The sequence below is a fragment of the Salmo salar genome, chromosome 09, assembly GCF_965601325.2.
Source record: "Salmo salar chromosome 09, fSalSal1, whole genome shotgun sequence".
Taxonomy (NCBI): Eukaryota; Metazoa; Chordata; class Actinopteri; order Salmoniformes; family Salmonidae; genus Salmo; species Salmo salar.
In genome coordinates, this window is record NC_138299.1 from 70,147,364 (window position 1) to 70,163,379 (window position 16,016).

The 16,016-nt window shown below is 44.4% G+C and overlaps 1 protein-coding gene across 3 annotated transcripts in view; it reads left to right on the forward strand.

Annotated features, from left to right (window-relative positions):
- Positions 1 to 16,016, forward strand: part of afg2a (AAA ATPase AFG2A) — a 130,290-nt gene that overhangs the window by 104,424 nt on the left and 9,850 nt on the right. For 2 of the 3 annotated variants that reach the window (XM_014212022.3, XM_014212023.1), the window contains exon 16: positions 4,950 to 5,114. In XM_014212022.3, the coding sequence (XP_014067497.1) occupies positions 4,950 to 5,114 (165 nt within the window). Of the gene's footprint in view, positions 1 to 4,949; positions 5,115 to 7,421; positions 7,568 to 16,016 lie in introns of those variants that run through there. The other variant, XM_014212024.3, reaches the window with a different exon arrangement.

Below are 16,016 nucleotides of genomic sequence, written 5' to 3' on the forward strand. Positions count from 1 at the left end.
AACCCACATGTCCCTTTATTTCTGTGTTTAACGTTTGTTTTGGCTATTTTTGTGTCCTATCCAAATACATATAGACACTTTTTGACAGCAGCCATTTTGTGCGAGTGTTGCAAGAGGTGTGAGGTGCTCAGGGGGTTGTTTAGAGCCTGGCAATTTAACTACACACCCAGCAGCTGTGGCCGTGTTAGCTCGGACCTCCCCCGTCCCCCCCTAGGAGGCATCCCCATAACAGTGGGATGCAGCTGCTTCCATCCGAACCAGCCCACCCTCTCACCTGGTCCGCACCCGGTATGTGACAGTGAACCCCACCTGTCACATACACACACACACACCTTAAAGAGGGGCCTATGTTAACGTGGTGCTTCCGTTAATTCCCAAACACTCTAAGACAGACCAAGGAACATGACAGGTGTTTGTGGTCAGCTGTGAACCAATGTGTCCTGTGGTTCTGGTCCTGCAAGATCTAATCACAATGGCTAGATGTAAACATTCTGCAACAGACTGTGATTGGGGCAGCAGATGCCATAAGGGGTTAACAGGTACCGGAGCAATCACTTCTTGGACATCGTGGCCTCGCCTGTCCCAAGCAAGTTTGACTCAAGGGCAAAATCAGACTGAAAGCCTCTAATATTTTGATCTGATCCCAATTCTCGGATGCTTCTCCCTTCCTCCGCCTCTCTCTCTTTTGTAACCCTCTCCACAATGTTATTGGGTGGCACCAACTCCTACTGCCTGCCCCCCACTCCTGTCCCCTGCCCTCCCTGAAGACACCATCTCCTATGCACCCCCCTGGTCTGATGGTGTGGACCAGCTGCACGGTGTGCGTTGTTGTGGTCCCACTTTATCTCTGTAGTGTCCCCAGCCAGCATAGTTGCAGGGTGGCCCATGAATCTCCACCGTGGAAGTGAGTGAGTCACCGGGGCCTCTGCGGATTGCAGACTGACAGGTTTAGGAAACCACATAGAGGCGATGCCTTTGGGGCAGGGAACAGACTCAACTAATGTCTCAGCCAGCCATACTCCCAGCCAACCAGCGTGGGGAAATGTCCCTTTCAAAGAAGAAGATAACAATCGAGCATAAAAAAAGGATGTGGCATGAAAAAAGGATTCTGTATGTGGATTTGATGGCTCAGTTGATTGAAGCATGATGCATGGTAACACCAGGATTGTGAGTTTGATTCCTGCATTGGACCACATATAAGCCTACTGAACCACATATAGGCCTACTGAACCACATATAGGTCTACTGAACCACATATACTGTAGGTCTACTGAACCACATATAAGCCTACCGAACCTCATATACTGTAGGCCTACTGAACCACATATAAGCTTACTGTACCACATATAGGCCTACTGAACCACATATACTGTAGGTCTACTGAACCACATATAGGCCTACTGAACCACATATACTGTAGGCCTACTGAACCACATATAGGCCTACTGAACCACATATACTGTAGGCCTACTGAACCACATATAGGTCCTACTGAACCACACATAGGCCTACTGAACCACATATACTCTAGGCCTACTGAACCACATATAGGCCTACTGAACCACATATACTGTAGGCTTACTGAACCACATACAGTGCATTCGGAAAGTATTCAGACCCCTTGACTTTTTCCAAATTTTGTTACATTAAAGCCTTATTCAAAAATGTATTAAATAAAAAAAAATCCTCATCAATCTACACACAATACCCCATAATGACAAAGCGATTTATTTTTTATTTTTGCACATTTATATATTTTTTTAAATGGAAATACATTAGTTACGTAAGTATTCAGACCCTTTGCTATGAGACTCAAAATTGAGCTCAGGTGCATCCTGTTTCCATTGATCATCCTTGAGATGTTTCTACAACTTGGACTCCACCAGTCGTAAATTCAATTTATTGGACATGATTTGGAAAGGTTCAGTAGGCCTACAGTGCATTTGTTCAACACTTTTTTGGTTACTACATGATTCCATATGTGTTCTTTCATAGTTTTGATGTCTTCACTATTATTCTACAATGCAGAAAATAGTAAAAATAAAGAAAAACCCTTAAAAGAGTAGGTGTGTCCAAACTTTTGACCGGTACTGTATGTCTAAAGAAATGTTCAGAGGCTTGGATTCCCAGCAGTTTTCACCGGTTACAGAGAGGTAGTGGCCTTCAGAGATAGGAAGTCATCTGTCGTTACAGCGTAATCACTTCTCGAGGAGGATCGCAATCCCTGGAATGATTACTGTTGTTATCGGCAGTGAAACTTGGCTGGCAGAGAGCGAGCGAGACTTTTCGCCCTGTTTTGATCAGGCAGACTGAAGTCACTATACTGTATCCTGACTTTATTTCTGCAATTGGAAAGTATTTTGAAGTACTTTTTTTCTAAGTACTTGGTGGAAAGTTCCCATTTGATGTCACCCTGTTGAGATGCAGAGGTTCATGATCAGTGTGACTATTTCTCTTAATAGTTAACTCAGAGAAGAATATGGGTTACTGTGATAACCTCATACTTTCGATATAGGTACCTTATTCACCAATAACTGCGGTGTTTCTTCTCTGTGACGTTTGAGAGTTGTTAGCGTGAGGTTATAGTGGGTTTTGTCAGTGTCCTCTGCTCCAGCTGTCTTTATACCTCCCTGCCTCTGTCTCTCCTTCCCCCCCCCCCCCGTCCCCCCTCCATCACTGTCTTTCTGCTGTCAAGCCAAGGCTTCAGGTGGAAGGATGGCGTTACGAAAGAGGCCGTCAACGCTTGCCCGACATGCCAAGCCAAGTATTTTTCTTTTGGGGTCCTGCCCCACCCCCCCGGATCCTTGAAAACAGGAAGTGTATCTTGTTAAGTGATGGATGGGCCCCTGCTCTTCATGAGAGGACCAAAAAAAAGACCTTTGCCTCCAGGGAAGTCAAATGAGTTTAGCAGTCTCAAAAGCCCAGAGTTGGTCTGTTTGTGTGAGCACCTGGATAGTTGGGAGTGTGCATGTGTAGCTTTTTGTACACATGTGAATGTGTGTGTTTTTATGGTAGAGAAAGCGTGCAACTTTGCTTGTAGGAAATACCCAGGTAATCTGTTGCAAGCAACATCTAGGGTTAACAAACGTAAATGGATTTAGCATGTTGAGCTAGATCATCTTAACACTCAGTTCTTCCAGGTGTGTCCTGTTAGGGTAGTTGTATTGTTGAGGCCCTGTCTGTCTGTCTCTGCCTGCCTGCGTGCGTGCGGTCGGCAAGTTTGCGCTGGCATGCGGCCGCCACATACTTCCAGGGAGAGCAACTCCGGAAGTGTCCCTGGCACGTCCACAGTGGAGCGGAGTACGCACTTCGGCGACAATCAACCACAGGCCCCCCTCTGTCCCCCTCGTGGGAAGAGCGATGACAAAGAAGAGACAGCCTCACGTGTTTTTGTTCCAGACACACGTTGTCAAGCTACTCTGTCCCCTAGCCAGCATGGACCTTTATTATTTTCCTTTGGCAGTGGCCCTGGGGCCTATTCATCTCCCCCATCCTAATCACAGTGACGTTGTTGTCCTCCTATTCATGTTGTTAGCGCATAGCAGGGCGGATCCAAGTGGAGGAATCTGGACAACCCAGCAACAAAAAAATGATCCTCTCGTGTTCCATCGTTAATTTGTTAGCCAGTGTGTTATGGTTACATCCATTTTTTTCCCCCATTTGCAAACATTCCGCACAGGGAAGCGCAGACAGATTTTAAATATGTACATATAGGAAGGAAGTCTCTGGGCTTGAAAGTCCTTTGTATATCCAGAAGGTTATAGCAGGGGATGTGACGAGGATGTAAACAAAAGTTGAAAGGCGGTGGGCTAGGCCACTGCTCACCAGAAGCACAGATATTACTTCCACCTCTGCAGGCCCGTCTGTCTGTCTGTGCTGAGCAGCCAACTGGCCATCTATGACATCAGGGAAGAGAGACCGCAGTGGTTGGAGGGCTATTTTTGGGTCGTTGGGATGCACTAGGCCAGGGGTCGGCAACATATATTTTTATATATTTTTGGGGGATTTTAGTTTTTGGTTAAAAAAAAAAAAATTAGCTTTGAGTTTAATTTAGAAAATGTGTTCCCAAGTATTCCCACAAATTAAAAAGAGACGTGATTGTGTCACAATGTAATCAAGATATGAAATGTTTGTTATTTTCAAATACAATCTCTGTTTAGGATTAGTTGTGGTCAATTTGCAGTGTACAAATTATTATAATTATTTTCCAGCCCCGACTATTCGCTCCAAACAAAAATCGACCCGCGGCTAAATCTAGTTGCCTACCTGTGCACTAGGTTGTGGGGGGGGGGAGTTATTCTGTTTGCCTCTGCGACTGATGATCCTGCTGTGTTTAGCCATGTTAACTTCCTTACCAAGAGCAATGACGGCCTTCAGTCAATATTGAAGAACTAAATGCCTTCCTAACCAACTAGTTCAGAATAGTTCCCTTCATCTTTTCATTCTCAGGGATAAACCAAAACAGCATTCTTACCTCTACTGCAAGACAACGTGTTAGGACGAATATTCAGTTGCGATTTTCGTTCTTCTGTTTCACATGGTAAACAATAGTTCAAATGTGCATTCTTTCATCCAGTGTTGTTTTTCTGTACCTTGGAAACCAGCGTATGGTGTGGACTTTGATTGAATATGGTCCTCCTGAGACTGCACATGGCCTCCATTTGGAATAATAATCTTCACGCTTGATATGAACTGAGGTAAATTGTGCAAATCAGGCCTTGCTTCAGGGCAAGTTTACCACACCTGCAATCATTGCATGGAATTCTTCTAGTCTCAGGTTCCTAACAAGAGAGATGGATGGAGGGAGTAAGAGAGAAGGATAGGTGGAAAGATGTATTTATTGATTGATTGATGAAGGCTCCATCCTCAAAGGGATGTTTGTCACCCAGCAGCAGAGACAATCACACACACATGACTAAAAGCTAATTTCCTTCTCTTCTGTTGCCCAGGCCCTGATGCGTCCGGGTCGACTGGACCGGATAGTGTACGTCCCTCTACCGGACGGCCCCACGCGACGGGAGATCTTCACGCTGCAGCTCCGCAGCATGCCAGTGGACCAGGACATGTGTCTGGATGACCTGGTGACCCGAACGGAAAAGTACTCCGGAGCAGAGGTGAGACAAACAGTACTGATTATGGTTGCAAATAAACAGCACGTACTCTATAATAGTAATTTTATGGTAGAATACATAGAAGATGCAGGATGTAATACACATTGTGGGCCGAATCCTAACGTGAGATGCTAGTGTAATAACAATTTTGGGGCTAATCTCCGATTGACGTCATGCATAGTTTACGCGAAAATCTAAGTTACACATATGCAGATCTCAAGTTAGGATTTCATCCATTGTGATTAGTATTGAGAATGTGATATTGAATGTAGGAATATCAGCACTAGTGCCAGTATGTGTTTTTATATCAAATCAAAAGGACAAGTCCAGGAACAACGCTACCATTTAGTCATGGATGGCGGCAACTTGTTTTTTATTGGACAAATGGATTTTAGTCCAGGTTTGAATCAATTCCTTCAAGTGAGATTTATCAAAGGCATGCAACCTGATTCATGGTTGGCCACCCTGGCAAGAGCCGGACTGTCAAAGAAAAATTGGCTAAGACAAACCCAACCCTGTCGTGGCACACAACACAGAGACCGTAAAGTCAAGTTCAACAAAGGCAAAAAAATATTGAGGTGAAGGACTCTCTCTCTCTCCTCATTGTTATTGTTTTAAGCCTACCTTTTAACGATTACAGGAAATAAGAGAGAGGTGGCCAGCGTTCGCAAGGAGATGTTGTTCACCTTCCACTGTCTGTTTTATGTCTGTACTGTGTCAAGGCCCTCGTGATCTCACAGCTGGCGGACTCGCAGCGAGCACACAAACACTCCATTGTGTGACAGACTTGTCTCTTGACGTTGGGCTGGGGTGTGAATCACGTTGTCTTGACAGAGAAACAGCGTGCTGCCGTTGAAGCCCTGACAAGCCCTACCTGTCAAGATGTTTTTCATGCTTTTGGTGGTTTAATGATGACACATCCTTCAGTGGCTATAAAATCAACTCCAGTTGTCCAAACTGTTACAGTCGATCAAAATGTGGTTGCAAGGCCACATGGGTATTATGAAGAGGATTTGTCAATTCTGTGTCTAGGACCTTTTGGCCACTAACTTTTCTCTGGCTATTCTCCTGGAGATCTGATCAGATGAACACAGCTGTCGAGGAATTTGCTTCTCTACATTACCTTTTAGGGATTTGAAGAGATCTGTTGAAAATATGTACCCCCACCCTCCTTTCCCCTCCCTCCATCCCTCCATAGTTCCCCCACCCAAAAGCAGCTTAGAGCAGGCACCTGGAGAAGGTATGCGCTGGAAACCAATCCCTTGGTATCAGGTGTTGCGTTTTACATTGGGGTGTTTGGGATAGAGCTTTTGCCTCCCAGTGGAAAGTTTGCTATCTCTGTTTGCAGGTTCACTCTCGGTAACCCACAAAACCCCCCCCAGAAGTATGTGCTGCTTCGCACAACATGCACAAGCTTAAAGTCAATGGTCTGTGAGCTGTTACACACTTTGTTGTTGCCAGCGCTTTTGTAGTACCTTTGTAAGCCATTTTCATGCTCCTCAATGCTCTAACTTAATAAGATAAATAACACGAACAAACTGTAATATAGCAAATCCTTAGATGTAGTAATTCGATGAAGCGGCTTGTAAATAAGTAGCTCTTGTGGTCCAGTGTCTTTTGGTGGCCATAAGGTGGATATATAGGTGGAATGGAGTGCTTAAAGGCATCTTGTCTATACTAAATATACTATAGCTCTCCTGAGGGTATGTGAACGTGAATACTCCTGGCATGGCAGGTCATAAAAGTCTGCCGTGGTGCTATGCATCTGTTTGAAATGCTACTGAGCGGGGGTATTTGTCTTGGCACGGCGGGATTTCTGCAGAGGGCGGTGAGGCGTGCCATGGCGGATGGGCATTGGTCGTGTATCAAGCCTACGCTTCAGGGGAACAAGCTCGATGAGGGGCCCTTGTAAATCGTCCGGGCTCTTATTGAAATTGGAGGCCAGTTTGCCGAGTCATATTTCTCTCGCTCACACACAGCCTTCTCCCTCTCTCTCCTCTCTCTGCCAACTGAAGTACTAGGAACTCTTAAGAGAATGAGCAAGGACATTACTAAGCATTGAGTCTTGCGTTAGTTATCAGACTTTGTGAGGAGAGAATATGATTTTGGCTTACACTTCACATAAAGTTGCAACAGTGTCATTAATGTGAAGTGTTGCCTAATTTTGTGTTTCTCATCTAAAGACCATTTTGCATCCCAAGTCTTGATAGGGTTAGGTTGAATGGACTAGTAGAGTGACAAGACTGGCAGTTGTTGTCATGTCAGCTCCGAGCCAGAAGCCTTGTTAAAATCACGTCTTCCACCCGGCAGGTTCCTGCCCAGAGTGACATCTGTTTTCCCCAAGTTTACACCCCCCACCACCATACCCGTCCATCAGCACTGCTCCTGCCTTCACCATCCGCCTTCAGCCGTCCAGCAAAGTAACATTCGATACTGTAATTGCATTGTGTTGTCATAAAGAGGGATTGCTGCTAGTCCGGAGGGAAGGGTGACGCGTTTCTTTTTCTCTTTTTTATGATCAAGCCCTGACAGGAAGAACCTGAGGATTTATGTACTCCATCACATGTCCCGAGTCAGAGAGAGGCCAGCTCCTTCAGCCTGGTGGAGACCTGTTGGCTCATTTAGCTTTGATAGAGGAGGCTTCTTTACTAGGAGTCAGCATTGTTTCCCCTGTTAGCCTGCGGAAGATTGCACGGGTGTCACGGAGAGGACGCACGTCAATAAGGGGCTCTCAGTTTTCCGGAGGACTCTGGGAACTTGGTTTACTCATAAATGGGCAGAGGTACATTGTGTGGACATCATATAGGCCCAGTATGGGGACATCATATAGGCCCAGTATGGGGACATTGTGGGGACATCATATAGGCCTACTGTGGGGACATTGTGGTTGATTAGGTGGATCCACATTTCATAGTTTTCCTGTTTACAGAAGGTAATTTATCCACGAAATCCCCTGCTGTCAAAATATCCACCATGTGTTGTGGACGTTCTGATGGCGCCGACAGAGATGGTCGCCTCGCTTCGCGTTCTTAGGAAACTATGCAATATTTCTTTTTTTTTATTATTGATTATTTCTTACATTGTTACCCCAGGAAATCTTAAGTCTTATTACTTACAGCTGGGAAGAACTATTGGGTATAAGAGCAACGTCAACTTACCAACATTATGACCAGGAATACGACTGTCCCGAAGCGGATCCTCTGTTTGGACCACCACCCAGGACAATGGATCGGATCCCAGTAGTCGACCCAAAACAACGGCGCCGCAGAAGGGGCAGACAGAGCGGTCAGGCTCCGTAGACGGGCACATCGCTCACCGCTCCCGAGTATACTACTCGCCAATGTCCAGTCTCTTGACAAGGTAGATGAAATTCGAGCAAGGGTTACCTTCCAGAGAGACATCAGAGATTGTAACGTTTTTTGTTTCACGGAAACATGGCTCACTCGGGATACGTCATCAGAGTCAGTACAGCCACCTGTCTTCTTCACGCATCGCACCAACAGAAACAAACATCTCTTTGGTAAGAAGAAGGGAGGGGGTGTATGCCTTATGATTAACCTCTCTAGGGTAGGTGGCAACAAATCGTCCCACCTACGTAACAGCCAGTGTAATCCTGTGGCGCGTTATTCAAAAACCTCAAAAATGCAAAAACTTCAATTTTTCAAACATATGACTATTTTACACCATTTTAAAGACAAGACTCTCGTTAATCTAACCACACTGTCCGATTTCAAAAAGGCTTTACAACGAAAGCAAAACATTAGATTATGTCAACAGAGTACCCAGCCAGAAATAATCAGACACCCATTTTTCAAGCTAGCATATAATGTCACATAAACCCAAACCACAGCTAAATGCAGCACTAACCTTTGATGATCTTCATCAGATGACAACCCTAGGACATTATGTTATACAATACATGCATGTTTTGTTCAATCAAGTTCATATTTATATCAAAAACCCAAATTAGCATGTGACTAGCATTCCCACCGAACACTGCCGGTGAATTTACTAAATTACTCACGATAAACGTTCACAAAAAGCATAACAATTATTTTAAGAATTATAGATACAGAACTCCTCTATGCACTCGATATGTCCGATTTTAAAATAGCTTTTCGGTGAAAGCACATTTTGCAATATTCTCAGTAGATAGCCCGGCATCACAGGGCTAGCTATTTAGACACCCAGCAAGTTTAGCACTCACCAAAGTCAGATTTACTATAAGAAAAATGTTATTACCTTTGCTGTCTTCGTCAGAATGCACTCCCAGGACTTCAATAACAAATGTTGGTTTGGTTCAAAATAATCCATAGTTATATCCAAACAGCGGCGTTTTGTTCGTGCGTTCAAGACACTATCCGAAAGGGTAAATAAGGGTGACGAGCATGGCGCAATTCGTGACAAAAAATGTATAAATATTCCATTACCGTACTTCGAAGCATGTCAACCGCTGTTTAAAATCAATTTTTATGCCATTTTTCTCATAAAAAAGCGATAATATTCCGACAGGGAATCTGCATTTAGGTAAACAGACGAAAGAAAATAAAGCATTCGGTCGACTCGGGCACGCGCCTAAGCCCAGAGTACTCTGATCGGCCACTTGCCAAAAGCGATAATGTGTTTCAGCCAGAGGCTGCCTCGATATCGTTCAGCTTTTTCCCGGGCTCTGAGAGCCTATGGGAGCCGTAGGAAGTGTCACGTTATTGCAAAGATCCTCAGTCTTCAATAAAAAGAGCCAAAATGAAACACAACTTTTCAGACAGGCCACTTCCTGCATGGAATCTTCTCAGGTTTTGGCCTGCCATTTGAGTTCTGTTATACTCACAGACACCATTCAAACAGTTTTAGAAACTTTAGGGTGTTTTCTATCCAAAGCCAATAATTATATGCATATTCTAGTTACTGGGCAGGAGTAGTAACCAGATTAAATCGGGTACGTTTTTTATCCGGCCGTGTCAATACTGCCCCCTAGCCCTAACAGGTTAACGAGTCGTGGTGTGATCATAACAACATACAGGAACTCAAGTCCTTTTGTTCACCTAACCTAGAATTATTTTCAATTATAATCACAGCCGTGTATATCCCCCCCCAAGCAGACACCTCGACCGTCCTGAAAGAACTTCATTGGATTCTATGTAAACTGGAAACCACACATCCTGAGGCTGCATTTATTGTAGCTGGGGATTTTAACAAGGCTAATCTGAAAACAAGGCTCCCTAAATTTTATCAGCATATCGAATGCACGCCCCGGGCTGGCAAAATTCTGGATCATTGCTACTCTAACTTCCGCAATGCATACAAAGCCCTCCTTTTGGCAAATCTGACCACGACTCCATTTTGTTGCTCCCAGCCTATAGACAGAAACTAAAACAGGAAACGCCCGTGCTCAGGTCTGTTTAATGCTGGTCCAATCTGATTCCATGGTTCAAGATTGCTTCGGTCACCTGGACTGGGATATGTTCTGGATAGCCTCAGACAACAACATTGATGTATACTCTGATTCGGTGAGCGAGTTTATTAGCAAGTGCATCGGTGATGTTGTACCCACGGTGACTATTAAAACCTTCCCCAACCAGAAACCGTGGATTGATGGCAGCATTCACGCAAAACTGAAAGCGCGAACCACTGCTTTTAATCATGGCAAGGCGACCCGGAAACATGACCGAATACAAACAGTGTAGCTATTCCCTCCACAAGGCAATCAAACAAGCTAAGCGTCAGTATAGAGACAAAGTAGAGTCACAATTCAACGGCTCAGACACGAGACGAATGTGGCAGGGTCTACAGTCAATCACGGATTACAAAAAGAAAACCAGCCCCGTCGCCGACACCGATGTCTTGCTCCCAGACAAACTAAACAACTTCTTTGCTCGCTTTGAGGACGATACAGTGCCACTGACACGGCCCGCTACCAAAACCTACGGGCTCTCCTTCACCGTAGCCAACGTGAGTAAAACATTTAAACGTGTTAACCCTCGCAAGGCTGCCAGCCCAGACGGCATCCCTAGCCGTATCTTTAAAGCATGCGCAGACCAGCTGGCTGGGTTGTTTACGGACATATTCAATCAATCCCTATCCCAGTCGGCTGTTCCCATATGCTTCAAGAGGGCCACCGTAGCACTCACTTCCGTCATCATTAAGTGCTTTGAGAGACTCGTCAAGGATCATATCACAAACACCCTACCTGACACCCTAGACCCACTCCAATTTGCTTACCGCCCCAATAGATCCATTGACGACGCAATCACAATCACACTGCCCTAACCCATCTGGACAAGAGGAATATGTAAGAATTCTGTTCATCGATTACAGCTCAGCATTTAACACCATAGTACCCTACAAACTCGTCATTAAGCTTGAGACCCTGGGTCTCGACTCCGCCCTGTGCAACTGGGTCCTGGTCTTCCTGACGGGCCGCCCCCAGGTGGCTTGATTACCAACAACGACGAGACGGCCTACAGGGAGGAGGTGAGGGCCCTCGGAGTGTGGTGTCAGGAAAATAACCTCACACTCAACATCAACAAAGCAAAGGAGATGATCGTGGACTTCAGGAAACAGCAGAGGGAGCACCCCCCTATCCAGATCAACGGGACAGTAGTGGAGAAGGTGGAAAGTTTTAAGTTCCTCTGCGTACACATCACAGACAAACTGAAATGGTCCACACACACAGATAGCATGGTGAAGAAGGCGCAACAGCGCCTCTTCAACCTCAGGAGGCTGAAGAAATTTGGTTTGTCACCAAAAACACTCACAAACTTTTACAGATGCACAATCGAGAGCATCCTGTCGGGCTGTATCACCGCCTGGTACGGCAACTGCTGAGCCCACAACCGTAAGGCTCTCCAGAGAGTAGTGCGGTCTGCACAACGCATCACCGGGGGCAAACTACCTGCCCTCCAGGACACCTACACCACCCGATGTCACAGGAAGGCCAAAAAGATCGTCAAGGACAACAACCACCCAAGCCACTGCCTGTTCACCCCGCTATCATCCAGAAGGCGAGGTCAGTACAGGTGCATCAAAGCTGGGACCGAGAGACTGAAAAACAGCTTCTATCTCAAGGCCATCAGACTTTTAAACAGCCATCACTAACATTGAGTGGCTGCTGCCAACAAGTGAAATTGTTAGATTACTTGTTAGATATTACTGCACGGTCAGACCTAGAAGCACAAGCATTTCACTACTCTCGCATTAACATCTGCTAACCATGTGTATGTGACCAATAACATTTGATTTGATTTAGATTTATTTGAGGAAACGGTAAAGATTTCTTAACATTACCAGCCATCCAAAACCAATGTATGGCTTCGAAATATCAAAATGCCTCGTATACTCTGTCAATCTGTAGGTGGAAAGACTTTGAAATAACATTGATGTTATGGAGGGGGAGAAAGAAAACCACAAAAAACACCATAATATATTTTGTTTTCCAAGCAGGAAGATAAATGGCTTCCTCTTAACACCTGTTGTGGTTGTTCTTCTGCCCTGTTCCCCGCCAAAGATTTATGAACCCATATTTGTTGTTGCAAAGATTTTTTTATTATCAAGGACACCCAGAAGAATGCATCAACAAAGCTGTTGCTATTTTAATAGCATTAAGATTCAATGTAAAGACTCAATGACGCAAGTGTACGTCTGGCCTCTGCTGATCAGAGATTGATTGATTAAATCACAATGTTGATCAAGAAAATATGCATATGTTGCGTTTGTTCGAGGCCAAAACATAGGTGAGTTTTATAAATCTGTGAGCTTTTAAATGCACAGTATAATTTTGCCACAGCGAACCACTATTGTTTTGACATTTTCCGACCATAGGAAGCAGGAAGAGATTGCCAAAAAATATGTGCATATTCAGTTTACTACCCATATTCAGTTTACTACCCAGGCAAGTATGTCAGATTGTCTCTGGAACGAATAGCTGTTAACCTCTCTAATTTTTGTTATATAGTTTCCTTTTCAAGTGAGCAGCCTTTCAGAGTCCTGGCTGTCAAAATGGGAGATGTATGAAAAGGAAAGACTTCCAGCTCTGCCTTTTTGCATTTATATATAAAGACCTTGCTGTGGTCTAGGTCCAAGTAAACGCGTGGCACAAATTAAATTTTTTCTGGGAAATATGAACCACTCAAGTGTACTCATTGTAATGTTTCTCTTGGCTTGGGGTAGAGGCAGGAGGGAGGGAAAGGGTGGAGGGGGAGCAGGAAGGATAGAGAAGGATGTTTACCCCTCCAGCATTAAGGAACCAGTAAAAAAAAGTCCTAGGGCCTTTTGGATGGGAGAGGAGGCAAACTACAGTGAGTGAGAGAGAGATTGAGAAAGAGAGAAAAAATAAGGAAAGAAGAAGACCAGTGCTTCAGCAATAGGAACTCCAGGAACCTGTAAAAAAAAGTTTATTGAGTTGGCTCCCAGATCTTCCTCTCCTTACCCTGGCCTTAGGCCCCATAGGCCACTGTCAGGAGGAGGTATGCCTGTTTCAGGGGCCCACACGGGCCGAGAGGTCAGGGGTCTGTAGTTAAACGCAGCACTGAGCAGCCCAACAGGAAGGCCAGTCTCTCGTTTAACACCTCACAAACGACTGTGGATTGGCCGCTCCTTTGCCTTAAAAATCCTTCTTTAACCTGTCTCCTCCCCTTCATCTACACTGATTGAAGTGGATTTAACAAGTGACATCAATAAGGGATCATAGCTTTCACCTGGATTCACCTGGTCAGTCTATGTCATGGAAAGAGCAGGTGTCCTTAATGTTTTATACACTCAGTGTATGTCAACAGTCCTTCCTCCAAAGGGCCATTGCATTTTGTGAAATTCCCTTAAATCATGGTATTTTCCTTGTCCTGGTTTCATGAGGAATTACTCTATTGGGATTGTGAGAATATTGGTGGTTCTGTTGAGTCTTACTCTTACTTTTGGAGGGTGTTCCAAAATGGAGGGTGTTCCACTTAGCCATTGCTTTGAAAATGTTTGCGTCTCTGTGTGCCAACATGTTCCCATTGAAAATGTAATTGTACTCTTATGTCTATGCCTTTTAGCCATACTCTTATTCAGCTGTACTGGCCAGAACAATTGGGATCAAATGTCTTTTTCAAGGGCCGAATAGCCCCATTCCCCTTACTCCTAGACACAATATCAAACATCTCTCAACATTAAGGTTTCCATGACTCCAGTGGATCATCCAGAGGTTGGTGCCACACATTGGTAGTAGATGTTACCCATGTTTAGCCTCGTAATTAACTCTGTGCTATCAGTCTGGAATTGATAGCATTGAAGCCATTTTGGCCAATGGGCGTTGCGCATAAGAAATTCGAAAGCAATTGGATCACCTTTGACAAATCAGAAAACAGAAGCCACAGCGCGACATTTTCTAGGTTAAAGAGAAGTTACCTAGGGCATTTTGAGGAAGTAAAACAAGCACTTGTCATCTTTCCAGACAATAGCATATCGAACACCAGGATAATGAGCCCAAAAAAAGGCAGCCAAAAAAATAAATATATATATATTTTATGATTTATATATATATATATATTAATTTGTAAAACGTTTGGACACACCTACTCATTTTATATTTGAGAGTCTTCAAAGTAGCCACTATTTGCCTTGATGACAGCTTTGCACACTCTTGGCATTTTCTCAACCAGCTTCATGAGGTAGTCACCTGGAATGCATTTCCATTAACAGGTGTGCCTTGTTAAAAGGGATTCCATATTTGGTATTTCATAGTTTTGATGTCTTCACTATTATTCTATAATGTAGAAAATAGTTAAAAAAATTAAGAAAAACCCTTGAATGAGTAGGTGTATCCAAACGTTTCACTGGTACTGTACATACATGCATAATATGCTGTATGTCAACGTGAGACTAACAGAAATAACGTAGCCTACTAATGTATTGTAAGTCGCTCTGGATAAGAGCGTCTGCTAAATGACGTAAATGTAATGTTTTTGCCAAACTGTAGCGATGATAGAGATTAGCCTACTGCATCGTATTCAATACAGTGATCGTCTTGCTACCGTAACCTCTGATTTGCCTACACTTTATTGAACCTTCTTGTAATTTATATGCTATGGCATAGAATGGAGCATGTATGATAGGGAGCAGAGTCTATTTTTGCAACTTTTTAACTGTCATGTAAAGCTTTATATTTAGCTATCACCTCGTAAGTATGACTTTACATGTGTTGTTGTCCTACTGTTTACTGCCTGTCAACAACGGAGCTTGGCGTTCGTCGCCGCCATAGTTCATCAGAGGAAGCAGCTGTGGTGGGACAAGGCGGGGCTAAGAATCATGCCTTCTCAGCCCTATCAGACTGATATCCATGCAGCGTTTAATGTAATCTTGCGGGATTAGGCTGCTTGTGAGGCTACCGTGTTACCCATACAATTTAAAGCAATTTTAGAATAGAGGATGGGCATGGACGTCGTGAATTTTGCTTACCATGTGATCAGGACTGTGTAAACTTGAGCACACACGCAAACACACACACACTCAGGGGCAGAGTAGTGCACAAGAATACACACACACAGAGCCATAGAGAGCGGTCTCCAGGTTGCTCCAGTGTGGGCATGTTTAGTAAATATGCCATCTCTTCCTTCCCAGCGCTGGGGAGAATGTGCCGCTTTCATTCGCCTGAATAACCGGCAAGGACAAATATGCCCTTAAAAGTGAGGCCCTGTTTTCCCCCTTACACCCCACGGCCACCTCGTCCCAGAGCCTCGACACAGGTGTTATTCCACACGGGCCTTTCCTAAACAGTGTGGAGGTGAGGAGGGAAAGAGTTTCATAATCTCAACTGATTGGTCCGCATCATGGGTTAGCTATGACAGCTGTTATATAGGTTCAGGATTAGAGCGATTGTTGTTATGGTGGTAGTAATGCGCTAGGGATGGACTTCATAACAGCCAAGTCACC